At 36.5% G+C, this 19,279-nt stretch overlaps 1 protein-coding gene across 1 annotated transcript in view; it reads right to left on the reverse strand.

Annotated features, from left to right (window-relative positions):
* Positions 1-1,057: 1,057 nt before the first annotated feature.
* Positions 1,058-19,279, reverse strand: part of LOC140244968 (uncharacterized) — a 76,651-nt gene continuing 58,429 nt past the window's right edge. The window contains exons 4-10 of the mRNA XM_072324575.1: positions 18,009-18,134; positions 16,315-16,521; positions 12,471-12,551; positions 8,654-8,775; positions 5,500-5,731; positions 3,909-4,103; positions 1,058-2,466 (exon numbers count right to left, since the gene is read on the reverse strand). Of these exons, the coding sequence (XP_072180676.1) occupies positions 2,378-2,466; positions 3,909-4,103; positions 5,500-5,731; positions 8,654-8,775; positions 12,471-12,551; positions 16,315-16,521; positions 18,009-18,134 (1,052 nt within the window). The 3' untranslated portion in view covers positions 1,058-2,377. The remainder of the gene's footprint in view (positions 2,467-3,908; positions 4,104-5,499; positions 5,732-8,653; positions 8,776-12,470; positions 12,552-16,314; positions 16,522-18,008; positions 18,135-19,279) is intronic.

The raw sequence follows: 19,279 nt of genomic DNA on the forward strand, positions 1-19,279 counted from the left end.
TGCAATATGAGAACTGACACATACCTGTAAAATTCTATACATATTCCACATAGAGTGGCTAATGTAGCACGCAAACAGATTTTTCTGCAGCTGCAAAATTTACACGCACATTAAGTTTGTATGTCTGTCAGACCAGATGATTAGGCAAGTGAGTACAAATTCCTATATCTACCTCTGAAAAAAAAATACCATAAGACATGATTAAGTCTATAAGAAACACTGCATACTTGTCCTCTTTCATTTCAAATCCTGCAATCATCAGCACAAAGACAAATAAACCATTCACCCTGTGTCCACTCATGGAGACTTACAGTCTCCTTGATGCTTGTCAAGCATTCAAACATATTTAGCCTTTGAGCTTTCTTAAAACACAATTCTCAATTCACAATGACAAAGAAGAACACCACTTTCACAAAAAAAAATGACATGGCCTACACTCTGACAAAAATCAAGAAGATATCAAAACATTTTTGTCTATTTGGAAATTATGAAAATACTTCTTTGATATTTATTTCTACTGGACATGTTATTGAGCTACATCAATCTAGACAGGAGCCTAAAAACATAATGTTTGGTGATGTATGGATTTTGTGTAGCATAATGTGGAAAATACACCTTGATAGCAAATCTTTCAAGATCACTATGTATGTGATGCATGGTCTTTTGTTCTGTTTTGTTTTGTCCTGTAAAGCTTGTACATGCTGGAATGGACCCTTAAAGGACAAGTTCACCTTCATTAACATCAGGATTGAGGAAAATCGGACAATCCGTTCAAAAGTTATGAATTTTTGAAGTTTTTGTGCAGTCACCGCTGGATGAGAAGACTACTGCAGTGTATGATGTCACATGCGTACAACAATATAAGGAAAATATAAAGAGAATTTCACAAAATTTCATCTTTTGAAAAAAGTACACATTCCCTTGACTCGTTACTGACATACATATATGTTATGGGTAATTTTATTCCCATTGCCTTTAGAAAGAGGCAAGTCAAGTGCTCTTTTATTATGCGAAAAAAGTGAAAATATGTTGAATTTTCCTTACATTTTCTTTATACTCATATGACATCACGAGCCTTAGTAGTCTCCTCATCCAGCGGTTCCAACACAAAAGTTTTAAAAATTCGTAACTTTTGCATCAATTGTCCAATTTTCCTCAAACTTTCAATGATGTGTTCTACTAATATTGCTGCATTCTTTCAATCCTTATGTTAATGAAGGTGAACTTGTCCTTTAATCATCAATCATGATCCAGCATGACATGCTACTACAGTGAAATTCTGTCACTACAAGTCAATTTACATATTAATGCTGTACTACTTTGCTTGGCTGGCACAGTCAGTCATTGTTGATGTCTTTTCCTTTTATTTTGAAAAGAATACTGACCATCTTTCCCCTGTTACAATCCATGCCAGAATCTTTAAAATACTGTACTTGTTTCAATTGCTATACAAACTGACATGTGAGCTAATACATTAATTGGCACCTCAAGCACGACTGTTGTGTTTGTAAAAAATATGATATGTAAATACTGATGACACAATGTACATAGTCCAAAATGCTACATATGATTAAATGCTACATAGTAATTGAAATTCATTGAATATTTTCCTGATTGCTCTATGATTGTTATGGGATAATTGACAGAGTGCACAATTTCAGATAGTGGTTACCTATATGAAAAAAGGAAGACATGTACCTACAAAACTCGGTTGGTCCTTTCATCTTACTAGTCCTTCTAACGCTAAAAACAGTTAGCACATTAAAAAAAATGAAGAAAATATCAAAATTTCAGATGATCATTTTGAAAATGGGAAGACTTACATTTACAGTAGATAGAGAAATTATTTCGAAAGACAGTAAAATTTCCAAAAGAACACCAGAATGTCATCAAAGCACTTAATTAAGGGCAATAGCATGTGGCACAAATCACTATGAGTTGGTCTCATGATCACTGGGTCAGTGGAAAGAGAAGGTACTTCAAATGGTATTGGTCCTATAAATGTAATACTTATCAATCATAAAAAAGTGAGAAACCGATACTGCAGTTATAACAATAGCAATTATATACTTAACCTCAAACTCCTTAACAGCATTGACACACATTTTTTCAGGCTGCTGTTGACCATCAAATAATCATAATGAAAACCTACACTGAGGAGTAATGAGGGCACTTTTGACAGAAGCTCATGCTTTCAAAGGCATTACATTTCTGATAGAAGAGATTTTCATCCCACATGTGGTAAGCTTTTAAAGGAATATCACATGCAGTGCTATGCCATAGCTCTCTGGACCATCAAAATAGAGATGCTTCATTTTCCCCTTTCATGTATGCTGTTTAAATGAAGGATGCCACCAGTATATGATCAGCAAGAAAATCACTGTGCAGTATCTCCAGCACTCTCTTCTGGTGCCTCTGCTGGTGTTGTGTCTTCTGTCTTTTCATCTGATTTGTTCTCTTTTGCATCTGATATAAGGAAAGATACAAATAACAAAGAAATTCAAGCATAAAAATCAATTCAATCAAAGCCTGCTTTAGAATCTGTAACATGATTCTTTGCTACCCACTGAAAACAAATCAATATGCATGAACAAGTACCATACCTTTCTTCTCAGAGGCAATAATGTGAGGATTATCACTAAAATGGCAAACTGCAATGAGTCACTGAAGAGATAGCTGTTCCCCTCATTTAAAAGCTTCTACTTCATGATCCAGTTCACTAAGAGGTTTGCAGGTATTGCAAGTTGCAACAATTGCAGGTACCATGGCAACAGCAACAAACAACCAATCCAATGTGTTCAAGTTCAAGTTGTTGCTGCAGTATCTGCAATTATTGTCACTGTGGTTACAAACATCTCCATGAAATGGGTCACAGTATACAGCTGTTCACAAACATTCTGCTTCAGATTTATCTTGTGGAAAAGTAGAAATGATAGTGTGTGAAGTGGACTCCCCTGTAGTGATAAACTCATGTATAGGTAGGTACTAATCATCGATGTACATATGTATGCATGTATTTATGTTTATGTATGTAAATGAATAAATTAACATATGACATATATAGACATATTTACAAAGACATCGGTGCAAGACGCTAAAATTCATAAACACGGTGGGGATAGTGTCTTGACTTAAACCACTTTATCTACAATCTATATATCTATATATAAAGAAACAAACTGGTAATGCATTTTTAGCCAATAAATTATAAATTTATTCGACTCAAATTTTCAGCGTCCCACATCTTCTTCAGGAGTCTTGACAATGATGGTATCAAAACAAAGCAAAACAAAAATTGAACATGTAGAGGCGTGCACTAACAGACAGACTTACAATAGTTGCTACGAGACCTGGTTGGGAGTGCACATATTAATGTTACTATGACTTGTTATATTGTACAGAATTGTGTTGCTTTTTGCAGTACATTGACAGGAATGTTGCTAGCTAGACAGACAACAATTTAAAGAAGATAAACTTACTTCAAATAGGAAAAGAAATCAGTTACGTCAGAACCGGCAAATTGACAAGACCACAGTGTGTGCTCTTGTATCTGGATTCTACCTGAGTTGCATACGTAGGTGCCATGAAAAACGACCATATACATCAATCAAAAGAAACTGTGACTAGCCTTCCGTAAGCTGCCCCTGTGTGTGTGTGTGGTGATCTCTCACCATCAAAATCTCTTCAGGAGGAAAACACTTCCAAGCTTGCAGCTAGAAAATGTCCAGGCTTTCAGCCAAATAGCCATAAACAATGGTATATATGCAGATACTGTAAACAGCTAGGTCCTAGTCATCATCAAAGTTAATCATTGGTCTCCAAAGAAGTAATTCTTCACCGACATTGACCTTTGACTTTAGACATCTGTAGGCAATTATGTCATACTTTGACAAGAGTTAGTGTCATACCTGCAGGTGCAGACTCTGCTGGTTGGTTGTCCGTAGCAGCCGGAGCACCCTCCGCAGCTTCAGACTTCTCCTCCTTCTCTGTTTCTGCAGCTGGTGCTGCAGCCTCTTCGGCTGGATTCTCGTCTGAAGCTCCTTTCTCCGCTGCAGCCTCCTTGTCTTCTACCTTGCTGGATTCTGTGTTATCCTCAGCTGTATCTGTCAAAATCACAAATGGAGCCAGCAAAAGATAAGGGATGACCAAAAAATAATATATAAAGAGAGACATGGAAAGGGTGAAGGGGAAAGAAGCATTTAGTATGAAGACAGACACAAAGAGATAAAAAACAATGTGGGAGATGCAACACAGATAGAGAAAATAATATAGAATTACAAAAAGCAAGATATTTGACATTTCTATTAAAATGGAACACAGCAAACATAAGATGGTGTGGAACATAGGATGTGTAAGAGCACAGGATTTCCAAGAATTCCTTGCCTATAGGTCACAGCAAAACTAGAAATATTCATTGCATTGCAACTGAAGTATATAACCTGGGTAATTACAGCTGCAGGAGTTAAAAGCATACGATGACAACAGTCAAAAAGTATGGCCAGTAGAGTGTATACAAGTCACTGAGGGCAGCATCATCAAAAACAGCAGGTTTACAGATTTGACCATTATGCACACAAGTACTACATTTCAGCAATAGCCCTCACAAATCACAATCTGTATATTGAGTAGTGCACATAAGACATCCATCAATATATGACATGTAACCCCATGAAAGGCAGAACATTGGGATCAGCATCACCAGAAACAATAGGGGTCTAAATCTCACCATGACGCAAGTCCACACAGGGTCAACAGGAGTTTTGAAAAATCAATCAAGAAATATGGGATGAGTGGAGCACATACAAGAATCATATAACAGCGTCATGGCCTTTGACCAAATAAAAGGTGGAACATTGTGGACAACAAACCAAAACTAGCAGGGCCTACAGATATCTTAATACTCACCAAAAAAAAAAAAAAAAATGAAATGGCAACAGATTTCTCAATACTAACAAAAAAGGTTGTCTTGCACAACTACACATTACTGTCCCGAATTTTGACTGAATTGTTTCAAAATTGAGAGAGAAGTTCAACCCACAACATTTTGTATGATTTCTATGAAAATTTGCTGTTGCCATAGCAACATATTACTCGATACTGATGAAAAGGGTGTTTTTTACATCAACACATGATAGCAGTCCCAAATGCCAAATTTCAGGTCAATTGCTTCAAAACTGTGAGAGTAGTTCAATCCACAACATTTTGTATGATTTTTATGAAAATCACTGTTACCATGGCAATGTAACACTCATCCTGATTAAATGTCTTGCATTATCTTCCTATGATAGTGATCACAAATGCCGAATTTCAGGTGCATGCTCAAAATATGAGGGAGTAGTTAGATCCACAAGATTTTGCAATGGTCAAATCGACTGACCGACAGCCCGGCCACCCAACCTCAGAGTGATTCCTATATATACCCCTATACACAACATGTGACGGTGGGGGTATGATAAAATCTGTCAAGAAACATTTGAATGGTGAATGATGTCTGCTCACCATGTGTTTTTGTCTCCTCAGCTTTTGCCTCTCCATCAGTGGTGGGACCATTGGAGGTGGCAGCAGGAGTGTCTCCCTCCCCTTCTGCTGGTGAAGCAGCAGCAGCCTCGGCTCCACCAGGCCCATGGTACTTGGGCTTTTTCTTCACAATGCCTGCTTCGATGAGACTGTAGCCCATTTCAATAATGGCTGTCTTCAAGTCCCTTGGTTCAATTTTCAGCACTTCTTTCATCTGCATGAACAAGGAATTCAACAGTCATCATTTTTATTTGTTGTACAAGAAGTCTCCGATGAAACAGAACAATACAAAGTTTGGAATTCTAATTTATTTTGTTTTCAACTAGTCCAGGCATATAAGGCCACTTTCATGGTATTAAAATCACCACATCACTTTTTATCTGTCTTTCTATGCACTGCAACACTCTTGCAGATCTCGGCCACCGTTGCCATGATCGCCGCAAAATTTTGCCCGAACATAGAGCTGGATTTCAACTACAAGATTATATGGTTATACAATAGAAAAATATTGATTTTTTATTTTAAGTGAATGAATTATCAAATTTATGCATGAAATCATAATTTCACTTGTAACTCCACTGAAAAGGCTGAAGGATTGCTATTTTTTGTGTCAGAATTCCTCAAGACACAAACAATTTTCTTGCAAAAGAAAAGGACAATCAAAATTAATTGCTTTTGTTTTTATTGTTTTGTTAATTTCTCATGTACTTTGTTTTTTGACCTTTTGTGTTTAATTGTTTTTTGCCAAAATATCTTGCAGAAACTTTTTCAAGCTTATCTACAATAGAATTAATTAATTTCAATGATTAAAAGTTAAATTATCTAATTTATATCAATTAAAAGAAACGACACACACAATTTGCATTGGATTTGCACACAATATCACAAATTTGAGCTGCTTTTTGGCCGACATGCATGTACAAAGCATTACGTAACTTCAGAATGGTGTACCCGGATATCACAAATTTTGTCTCATAATATGCGAGAAGCTTTAAAGAAAAAATTCGTGAAATGGCGGGGAAAAATATTTGTGCATTGCGGATTCATCGCATGAAATGTCGAGTTGGGGGTCAATTTGCTTTCTGTCAAAAGTGTGTTATTGGCAAAATTGCACATGAAAAGATGATTTAAGTTTAGAGTGAATGTAAACAGATTCCGTCATGATTGATGGTAAATTTTCACAGATCAGTCATCATACCCAGTGCAAACTAACATATTTTGCTATGTGACTTGCTAGAATAGAACTGGTTTCTTAGTACATATAGCTGGATAAAGTTAAACTTAGTTATTGAAAGGGTGCTTTCCAAATACACAAATTTGCATGTTGATATTATTGCATGTTTGTTATTTGATAATATTAACAGATGTGATTAACACACATTTGGTACAGCCATTCAGTATTCTTCCATTCACACCCACAGTAATGACTCATGTGCGGGTGGGGTTGTAGCTGAGAATTCATGCACTTTGAATCTATCTATAGATAAATGATTGCAACATCTGGAGTACTATGTAATGGAATCGACATAAACATGATGGAGTTTCACTGACTGTATTAAAAAAAATTGCCTGTTTGAGGTGTACACCATATAAGTCTACTTAACGACAAGTTTGCCATTGTATTCCCCTGCCTGACCTGATAATTTACTAAGAGTTCAGCTCTCATTTGAACACAATAGTTGACAATACAGCTGGCTTGAACAGGTGCATAATGAGAAGGAAAAGTGAGTTACGGAGAAATGGGTGTGGTGTAACAATAAAGCCTCGAGTGGATTCTCCGATAACTATGCCAACTTTGCCTTACAGTCACTGACATGTAAAAAGAAGAAATCATCTCATAAGAGTGACAAAAAGGTTGTGCACAAAATGTTGAAGAACAAAGCACCACATTGAGAACCATGTCACAAATGTCATGAATTAAAAGTGATTTGGAGAATCCAACATACACAGGTGTGCATGATAATATCAAATAATAAAAAGCAAAGCAGACTTATACAATATTTACTCTGAGCACATTATGAGAGAAGCACTGGATTTGATTTTTTTTCTGGTGGCATTGTTGTTTACAGAGAAATGTTCACAAAATATCAGGTTTGCTAATGACACAACCCTGACATGTATTTTAAAGGTAAACAATTCTTCTGAAAAGATAAAATGAATCAAGGCCATTGGAAAGAAGTACGTACAAACTACTAGTAAACATGAAAAAAAAAAAAATCATGGTAATTGACAGAGAAAAGGATAAATGAAGAGGATTTCATTCTATATGGGGTTAAAACTGAGAAAGCGCAGGACTTTGTCTTCTTGGGATCACAGCTAAACAATGAGAGCACCATGTAGCCCTGAAATCAGGGGGAGAATAGTTAGGGGAATGGGTGCAGCGAAGAAAGTGGAAACTATTTGGAGAAGCAAAGTCATCAGCAACCATATATAGTGCAAATTTTATAGGTCATATAGCATTTTCCCATTGCAAAATGCTGATACATGGCTTATGCAATGAAACAGATTGATTGCATGAAGTTATATGCATTTAAAGTGTGCTGTTACCACAGAATATTAAGAATCTCTTGGAAAGCACACAAGATAAATGAATACTAGAGAAGATTGGGTCAGGACTAGTACTACATGAGGGGATGTCAAGCAAAAGCTTCAACACTTGGGCATATCATTAGAAGAAATTGTTTGAAAAGGATTCTTATTCAAAGGAAAGTGAACAGAATAAGAAGGCAAGGGAGACCAATAACACTTGGAGTGAAAACACTTCAGAAATACACAGGAACTGCATCCCATCATGCAACAGATAGGGAGGATTGGTGTGAGCTCATACATGTCACAGCAGTGCATCTTTGTGTCAGCTGAAATGATGATGAAAGCACACACGCAAGAAAAGATATACACTCTGGGCATGAAATTGCACCAGACAGAACATTTACATGGAGGGTAAAGAGGACAGTGTAGTTGCACTGGAACTGATTTGATTTGCTTTGCTTTGCTTTGCTTTGCTTTGCTTTGCTTTGCTTTGCTTTGCTTTGCTTTGCTTTGTTTTGTTGGTGCCCAACTATTCCACCATCACATTGGGGGTGAGGTGTGTGTGTGTGTGTGGGGGGGGGGGGGGGGGGGGGTGGAAGAGGCTTACCCTTGTGTTGTCAAATTTAGACTCCTTGTTCCAAACTGACAAGATCATCTTTGCATCCTTGTTGAACCAACCTGCCATGCGGATGCAGAACTTTGGTGCCAACCTAGTTGGCACATTGTAGCCTGTGTGAAAGGAAATAAAATAATCCATATGAACTTCCTTTACAGCAAAACAGACATTGCAACATATATTTTCATTAACTTCTTTTCTTCTGGAACACTTAGAATATTGATCCATTAGACATCTTGCAAGACTTATTATTTTTCCATATTTTGACAATCTGTCAACTTTGTTGAATGACATATAAGAATGTGGTGAAATATACACCCATTATAGACACACTATGTACTTTTTCTACCAAAAGAAAAAATGAAAATGAAATAGAATTATGAAAGTTATCTAAAGTAAGACAGAAGCATAGATAGTTTGAGAGATATTGATATTGATATGGAGGAGAGGAGGTAAGTTTGCTTCATAAAGAAGAGTGTCCTGAGACAATGGTATGACAGCAGAGAAAACATGGAACTGGTTATCTTTGAATTCGCACACAAATAAAAGATCTACAAGTCATTGATTCATTCAAAAGCTCCATGAGCATCTTTTTTCAGAGAATGTAAAGATATTAGGACATATTTTCATTAATGTGCATTCATTAGATATGTTTGCAGTTTGCTTTTTTGTTTTTTTCAATTGTGTTCACATGTACATGTTGCAGGGATTGACCAGATTACTGGAGAAGTTTTTATTTGTTAATGCTACATTTTATATGCCTGTGTACTGGGTACATAACACTTCCATACATGCTGTGGCCAGGTGTTATGCATTAGCTATTTTCAAGAATGATGTCATGTACATCAACAGATAATGAGTCAGGGTATGTGGAACGGTCTGAAACTTCTTACAAGTAGCCTACAGTAGCTCTAGGTTGAAGATTATCAGAGAACATTCATGAATGGCTGCAGGAACCTATATAAACCACAGAAATTATGAAGTAGGCAGAGACCTCCCACACTTTTGCTCTGATAGTAATATCACTTCTGGCTCTGAAGCAACTTTTTAAAGTTAGTCCTGTCGTACCTCCTGACCTGTCATATTCTGAGGAGATAAGGCCTGGAGACATAATGTCTGTGGAGAGCTGATACATCAACATCTGTGGCCAACTCCATTTCATTTAAGTGGACATTGCTACATTAAAGCTATGACTTGCTGGATATTGCTGGATTATCATGTGCACATGACTGGATGCAGTCTTCATGACATCTGCATTCTACATGTATCACCGTGGAATTATACATTAAAATATGTGCCCATTGATTTATATCTGAAAGGATCATTCATCTGTGCATTGAGCAATATTTGGGGGGCATTTTCTGGGAATTATAAGGACCTTGTTATCACTACTCTATATGGAAGTACATGATTTTACTATACATATTACTTATAATCCACCGGAAAATTAATTCATAGCTCCTTGTGCAATCCTTCTCGGTGTGGTTTTGGTCATAAATCAATATAAGGCCAAGGGTATGATGTGAAACACTAAACAAACATACTAAAATACTGCTCACATATTTCTGTTGTCATTGTAAAATGGTATAATATCACAAGGACAACTACAAACAATAAAATAATCTTCCAAATGAAATAAAGACATGCTTACTCACATTTTCTTTGAAACCTCATATTTTCTTCAACATATCGTCGCCGGTCACACGAACCGACGAATCACTCGATTTTGGGTCAAATTTTCGATTTTGAGATGTTCAATCATTTCGATAGTAGATATTCCATACTACATATTCTGAAATTCTCAGTGTGTAATTCGGTGTAATTTTAACGTAGTTATCACTTTTGTAGAAGTATGTAATTCCATTTGTGAAAATTATTTGTTTTCCCCCCATAGACGCGTGTGTTAAAACAATCAGGCGATTCGACGGTTCGGTGACCGCGCATATGCGCGGTCATCGAACCGACGAATCAGTGCGCATTGACTTGCGTGTAATTTTTGAGATTCAACAGTTCATTGACCGCGCGCACAGTGCGCGTACTATGTAATACATGTGTTGACAATGACAACGCTCAATGTACATGTACATATGGACACACATGGAAAATGACAAAGTTCTTTGCAGACCGAAAATACATGCATACAGCTCTTTGACGATTTCCCGCTTATTTGTTAACAATACAATTCGATAAAAACTTCACAAGTTAGAGCAAGAGTTGAAGTCTGATGTACTACAAAAATAATTGGAAATTATAGACACGAAAGTGTAGCAACCATAAGTCAAAAATGGGTTAACTTCAAACGCGATTTTCTCGAATTGTCATTCTTACGCAAACCTGAGGGATTCGTCGGTTCGTGTGACCGGCGACAATATATTCATATCGGGGTCTTCTTTGGTAGAGGTAATGTATACATGCATTTGACCCTATTGTGTGTTAAAGCACTTGGCTCAATTTGTTTAGTTTCTTTTTTCCCCACAAGCATTCAGTAATCTCTCCACACTTGGCTAGTTGTTAATTCAGCAAGCCCATTCAGATGTAGGAATGTGAATGAGGTCCAATAGGAAGACCATGGTGACACAGTAGGGATTAGGGGTATTAGATAATCTCCATTCATTGACAATTAGTTTCCAGACATCTGTGCCAATTGGTAAAGAAAATACTCTCCTGACTATCGTGGAATAATAGTTGTAATTAAAACATTTGGTTAGATATTGCTTGACAGCTGCCATAGTACCTCTGATTATTACATGATAAGGTGCATGCACTTTAATATCAAAGACAGTATGAGTAAACTGCACCATCTAGTCATGAATTGTTTTAGTTCAATCATTTGATATCAAATGATCACTGTATGGTTTTGGGGGAATAGAACAGTGCAAGGTTTGGGGGAATTACCTCTAATGATAATTAACCTGTTGAATATAGTTCAATATTCACTTATGTGTATGTTAAACCCCAGCAACACTGTGAATGATCACAATTTTAAACACATTGAAAGGCTAATAATGACTTCCATAATTAAATTACATGTGAATATATTTTGTTTACCACTTCAATTAAATGGCAAGAAGTAAAGCATTTTTTTTTTTTTTTTGTGTGTGTGTATTATAGCTCATGCATGTCAAGGGCATTTCACTCAAGAAATTATTGCCACTTGGATTATCTAACATGACACCCTCACTAGCAACCAGAAAGCCTGCTGTAGCACTTTGTTTCCTTACTCCGGTCTCATACACTACATGTGTCTGATATCTTCCCTGTCTCTTCTCCATAAAATGTACAAGAATATCACAAATTTCTATGACTTTCATATATTTCCTTTCTTCTTTTAAAGCTCGATCCTTACAGTTCAAACTCTAAAGGAATTTCCATTCATTAAGATGTTTCTTTGACAGCTTGTAAAAGTTGTTACTCATACAAAATGAAACCCACTTAACTGAACATTTATCTTTCATGCATCCCTATACTCCAAGTTTCCACCTTCAATCCACTGAGGACGAGTCCCGAGTATACTCGGGCAAGTGTCTATGGGAAATGCCTGTTGTAGCCAAGTCAGTCCATCCTCAACAGGTTAACCTGGCAACAGAATTAAGCCTGACTAAAAATAATTCAGCTATCATCACAACGTGCTGTGAAAGGCACAACACATGTAACCTGTTTGGCCACAGATCTACAGGTGTCCATCACACTGGTTATCTAAGCCTTCCATTCAGGGGCCTTATATATCTTGCATCAGATATCCCCTAGAGTAGAGCCAACAAACCCTCCCTGATCTCCTGTGTGGAAAGTTGGATTGCTTGCAACTCACCTTGTGGATAGAATTCCTCCCTCAGCACTGACGCTATCTCGGTCCACCACATGTTGCCACCACACAGGATGTGGCGGTTACCTGCCAACAACAAAAGCAATGAAAATGAGATTTTATAATTTATGAAAGCATTACAAGATCCCTGAAACAGATGAGTCATTTTTATGCAGTTGCATCAACATTGAAGCTTTGTATGGTATTAGCATCGATTACAGGAATTCATTTCCTCTGACAAAGAACTTGGGTATGATGTGAGCTGTTCAGAATTTTCTTCATACAGGCTATTACACTTTAATTTCGATCACATGAAAAGCAAAAGCAAACAAACAAAATAAAAAACAATAATAACTTCAATGTTATCACAATATCTTTCCTCGCTCTACTTTCTTTTTCCAAATACAAACACTAGAGGTTTGATACTTTGTATCTAAAAATAGTACTTGTTATTTAATACTTGCAGCTATTTTGAACTGCTGTGATGGATGCTAAACTTGCATTCAGTGCATATTTCTTCCTTAGTTCATGATGTACCACTGTGAGCAGTGATCTGCACTCTTCCTTGTATTCCAGTGCATTTGTTATCACATTTGCAATATTCCATAGAAATGTGAATGTTTTGAAAAAAAACTGATGTTTTTATGCTATTAAAGGTTAATTAAACAGTACAAAGAATGAGTAGAGAAAAATTGAAATTCTTTATTCGAATTTAAATTCTGAAATTATACAATTTTTAAAATCAAAAGTGGTTTATTCATTTAATTTCACTCAGATAAGCAAAGTAAATTAATCAATAGCACATGTAGAATATATATCTAGAGGATTGTGAAAGTGATTGTTTTGTAACACAACAAAGATAACACCCACTTCATGATGACTTTCCCATTGAACATATGTGACCCGCTACAACAAAATGATCCTAAAGTCGGGCGAGGTCGATTATTTGAAAATTGCATGATATAATCTCCTAATCTTTCTGCTTTAAATTGATATATAACACATTTTATAAAAAATAATCGGCTGCGGAGATATCGATGTTTAAAACAGAGCATGTCGAGACGTCTGGAAAAGCACTGTTTCGAGAAAAGCGCCCTAAAAGTCTTCCTTTCGACGCAATCACGATCAAGGGACACGCAAGTCAGTTTTCACCTCTGGACAATAGAAGGTAAGCCCTAGCAACCCCTGAAGAGTTCATTCAAGCACATCAGCGTCGGCGGTCTCCTCATCAACCAATCAGTGACCAGGATGTGAGAAGCGGCTGAGCATAGCGCACCCCGCCCGCACGTGCACCAGTTGACTGGGCAATGTGCGAGCTTCACGCTTCGGTTAGCAGCAAGCAGCAAACTGACCAATGAGATCACTCTGGTCGTTGTTAGGGGCGGAACCTATCTGTGGCGCTCAATCCAAATTTTCGAACCAGTTTCTGCTTCGTTGAAACGCCAAAAAACATGGCTCAGAAAAACGCTATTTTTTAATCTTTACTTTGATCATTTTGCTTCAAAATTTTGACAGATGATAGAAGACATGTTAGACTCCAATAATATATCAAAATCAGAAAATCATAAGTTTTGACCAATTTTAATGCTCTGACTTCAAACTCGATTTTCACGGCTTCGACAGTGCACGACTTTAGGACCTTTTTGTTGTAGCGGGTCACATATATCTTAAAAAGTTTAATTTTACAAATTGATGAATATGTATTTTGGAAAGAAAAAATCTTGAATTGCTGTTATGAATTGATATTTCCCACCTCCATTACATTCTATTCTGATGCCATTCCAGAGCAGTTTCAAGCTGCTAATTCTAACCCTACAAAACATTACATTGTCTCTTGTGTTCTGTATGCACTTCTGTATGACACTTGCCCTTTTTTTTTTTTTTCATTTCCACAATGCAATTTAGAAAAAAGCAGAAAGAAGGCAGGAACTTTCCTCATTTATCTGCACTAAATGTGAATATGATGTTGCACACTATCAAAGGGCCGTGATATGTTCCAACGCAGTTTTAGCAGAAGTCGGGCAAGTTCTTTCATAATTGTTGTCTTCTGTCACTCTTCACTTGATGTCCCAATGATGATTTGCTTTAGGGTGGCACATGGTGTAGAAATAACATTTATGTTGAATCTTAACTCAAACTACTTCTGTGTTTGGCATAGGAAAAATTGTTTCTTGCACATACATTCATTTAGTTCAAATGATTAAAGCATCTGTAACTTGCATCACAAGAGAAGGATCTGACTTAGTGAATCATTCTTATTCAGCCCACAAAGTCTAATGCTTTCACAAGTGTTTTTTTTTTTTTCAGTGGAGTTGTCAATAGTTTGCAATGAATAAACAGAATCTTTGTTCAGGTATTTAACAATGTTGGCAAAAATGAGTTAATAACTTTCATGTCAGCTTTAGTCTGGTAGTACAGTTGTGTTGTTTCAATGTTGGATACACCTCATAGACTTTCTGCATACTGCCTCATGAACTGGTCTCATGACCTGCATCATAAACCTTTCAGTGTGTTTTTGTTGTTGTTGTTGTTGTCGTCATGTTTCACTGTTACAGTTGTGAAGAAAGAAAAAAAAAGAGGTAAAAACAAACCAACCAACAAACAAGACAAACATTTCCTGTGTTGATCAATATTTCTCTTTTGACCTAAGGAATGAATATTATAAAGCACTGATCCTCTACTTACTGTCTCAACTTCCTTTCCTACGTTTCTGTCTAATATGAAAAATATCACTTTTGCTTTCAATGTGAACAGTGGCTTTATCGTGAGAAAATATCACACTTTTTAACTTAGCAGGAGTTCTACTCATATGAATTGGCCCATTATTCACGACTTGAGAGCTGACTGCAAGCACAAACAACATATAAGGATGTTTATTCATGCCAATAATTTTTAACATCAAATTTTCTACCTTCAAGCAACACATCAAATTTGTATCTATTAAAAGGCTTCAAGTCATTTCTGTTTCATAAACATATTTGAGAAGTCTCACACAAGCATGAGTCTGTACATTAATTGGTGTGTTCTAAATGTTAAGAATTTACTTATCATCTTAGTCTTCAGACTTGATGTTGGGCATCAACAAAGGAAAGAAAAGCATGTCACCTGCAAGGAGATCATTGTTCCCAATGCAGGTGAGATGCTCTGCTTTTATTTTTTATCAATGCATTACTGCCCCAATCAAGAACTGGGGTATTTTAATGTAGAAATCATCATCTTGCTGTCATTGGCACCTCTACCATTTTACTACAAATCTTATATTGGAGAAAGATAAAATGGAACTGGTTAAATTCATGTAATGAATTTGGACAAAATCAGAAAGAAATTCAGAATTCAGAAAGAAAAACTTGCCAATTTGAGAAAAGAAGAGAAACCCTTATCTTCTATGCTGTGCTGCTCGTTTAAGAATCAACCATAGAATATGCAATAAAGAGGATTTTGACAATTCCCTAACCAAAATAACTAACTGAACACAGCACGGATCAAGTAAAGGAAAATGTTTTCACTCTACCTTATAAAACACTAATAATAAACAGTAATCTTTACCATTAATGAATACAATATGAAATCCTTCACAAATTTGGTTTCTAGAATTTGATTGGTTAAACACTTTTTACTATCTCAATTTCAAACTGATGCAAACACAAATAAATTTTTACTCACCTCATCAGTATCATCTCAAATGTATTTGTCAATACATCACAATCTACACATCAGAGAGCCTGATCTACCTCATGATCTTCCTTACTTTAAGGAAATCCATCATACTTTTACAAACTGCTTATAGCAACAATCTTCCCCACATTACCGTGGCAACAGCATCCACATGCGCTGCTAGATGAGCACTCACCTGCAGCCTCGGGGCACTTCATGGCAGCGATGTGGCCGGCTGCCACATCACGCACATCAACCAGGGGCAGGTTGACCTTTGGCACCATGGGTGGATTGCGTTTGAGCAGCCGCTTCAGGATTTCAGTGCTGGTGGACTCATTGGAACTCAGAATAGGACCCACCACACCCACTGGGTGCACCACCACCAACTCAAACTTTTCATCCTCTGTCAAGGGAGAGAAAGTGAGAGAACAGACTATCATCAAATCATTCTCTTTCTATTTTCACAAAGAAGATATTTTCCTTACATGTAGCCACTCTCAATATCACTATAGAATATGTTTCAAATTTCATAGCAGCAAATAGATAAATAAATAAATAAATAAAATAAATTAATTAATTAATAAATAGACAGAACTTGAATTCAGTCTTTTCTGGAGGGTGGCAGGCATATTCTCTCAGCTTTATATCCAATGAAATTTTGCAAAGAAAAAAAAAATAAACACAAAACCACAAAACTCATTTCTGTAAAGACTAAATATCAAACAAACTAATTGACAATGTCATCAAATTTAATATGGAAAACATGAGCAAGGGAGGCCTGTGTCTCATTACATTTACCTAATCTTGATCATTCAAATACTTCTCTTCTTTTTTCCTTTTTTATTTAACAGAAACATCAATACTTCAATACTATATTTGCCATGGTGGTTCCACAATTATTATTACTTTTTATTCATTTATTTATTTATTTTTTGGCAGGCTTTGAGGAGTTCAGCGTAATGCTGGGAAAATATCACATTCAGGGTCATGCCTAATACGTGCAGTTCTCAATGTTGGCTTGGATCCAACTGACTCCGGGAAGACTTGGTCAAAGTTTGGCAGAGATCAAGTGAGATAGAATCCAAGATAATTGTGGCCTGATAAAAAAAGGACAAGATTTTGTTTATTCTCCATGGCCTACAAGCATGGTTGTGCTCTTAAATCATGAATCCACTGTTTGTTCAAATTTTCTTTAATGATGAGAGCAAGAACAAACACTGAAAAAGGTATACAATAGAAAATGACAAAATGAAAATGTGCTAAATGTTACCTTCCACTTTCAATACTTTATGGGAGTTTTTAAAATGATACTCTCTTCAACATACCACTGTATTTATACAACTCTTCATTTCAGGCATGCAAATGGGATTCCCTACCTTTAAATCAAAGTCAACCTTATACTGTTCTTTTGTTTGATTTTGCCTCACTTCATCAAGTTAACATAAACAAGCAAATTAAATCCTTTATATATAATATGTGTATGTGTGTGTGTGTGTGTGAAATACCAAGTGCACTATATTTATCCAGGTTTGCCATGAACATTTCAACATAAAACTCACCAGAAACTTTATGATTACTGGTACTTCACAGTGATTTCAAACAAGCTGAGTCATTCCCACATAAATTCCTAGTTCCAAGCTATGTAGTTATACAATTTAGTAAAGTAAAACCCTGCTCTATTACACCAGTGCAATGAGTAACTTTTAAGATATTTCTTGCCGACAACACATATGACAGCATAACTTAAAGCTTTAGTACAAGGTCATAATTGTAATGGATAGTTTTAGGAATTTATATGGCTTGGGAAAAAAGCAAAAACAACGGATTAAAAAAAAAAATACTGGTATCGATCAGCCTTGATGAGTGTTTAGGCATAAGATGCAAGGTAACCTTTGAGATTCTCCACAAAGTCCCATGCTGCCTTCTCTGCTAGTGTCTTGCTCTTTGGGTACGGCGCCAGTTGGTCCACATCAGCTGGCCAGTCTTTCTCTGAATATTCCTGGTTGGCCAAGTTGCCTGCACAATAATAAATGGGAAAAAATGGTGAAGAATTGTTTTCTCCGCTCATGCCACTATACCAAACGTTAACAGTGCGCCCACACTTTAATTGTCTAGATCCTTCACAGAAATTTCCTGTGGAGAAACCAAACCTCTTGAAAGCATATACGCACATATATAGTATAGGATGCAGAAAGAAGAAGTTTATTGCTCAGCAATACGCATACTGGTATGTGACTGTACATAAACAAGGTCATTGTTTATGCGCAAGTTTGCTCAGCAATACACATGTGGCTGTACTAGCTGTACGTAAACAATTAAGGTTGTTTGTAACTCTGTGCACGAAATCAAAGAGGTGAGTCTAGATTTAGTATTTCTAGGGCCTAGACCTATGGAAATGCATATAGATTGGGGGCCTCCATACTACGTTGTATAACAATTCATGCATGTTTTCAATGGATGCATATTGGAACATAGAATTCCAAATATTATTCCCTCATTCAGTTCTATTCACCAAGGCCGCAGGCCGAAGTGAAACAAAACAGCACTTTTAGTATTGTCATTCTCTAATCCAGTATAGTGCATGATATAGCATGCACTATCTGTATAATAGTAGGGGCAGATATATATGTAGCAAAAATTGGTTGCAATGCTCACATTTGGCAGAAAATGTGAAATTTTTCACATAGGGGTATTTTGGGGCACTGATTTCAAAAACTGCTAGCTCCAAGAGATTTGACCACTGCACTAGTAGGTCGGCCACCATCTTGAATTCCAATACAGCCACTATCACAAAACATTTAAAGATCCTTATCTAAGATCAAAGTAACCTATAGCACCAATATATTTGGTACACAAGGGCTTTTTGACATGCTAAATTTAATGACGGATTGATTTGAAATACCAATGAAAGAATGGTACTGGAATTCAGTGTAAAAGGTATTTTAACATGCTGGCCCCAAACGTGTGCTCAATCAGGTAGCCAAATTTTCAAACCCAAGATAGAGATTCAATTGTGGAACCACCATGGCAACGCTCCAATATATCGCAACCATGCAGGAAAAAAAATCAAACTGGCTGCCATGCACCTTGTTAGACATTTCACATCAATCTGTCATTGGAGTTAGCATGATACCATACTTTTTTGTACCAAATTTCAATGA

The sequence above is a fragment of the Diadema setosum genome, chromosome 21 (genome assembly GCF_964275005.1).
Source record: "Diadema setosum chromosome 21, eeDiaSeto1, whole genome shotgun sequence".
In the NCBI taxonomy this organism is placed as follows: domain Eukaryota; kingdom Metazoa; phylum Echinodermata; class Echinoidea; order Diadematoida; family Diadematidae; genus Diadema; species Diadema setosum.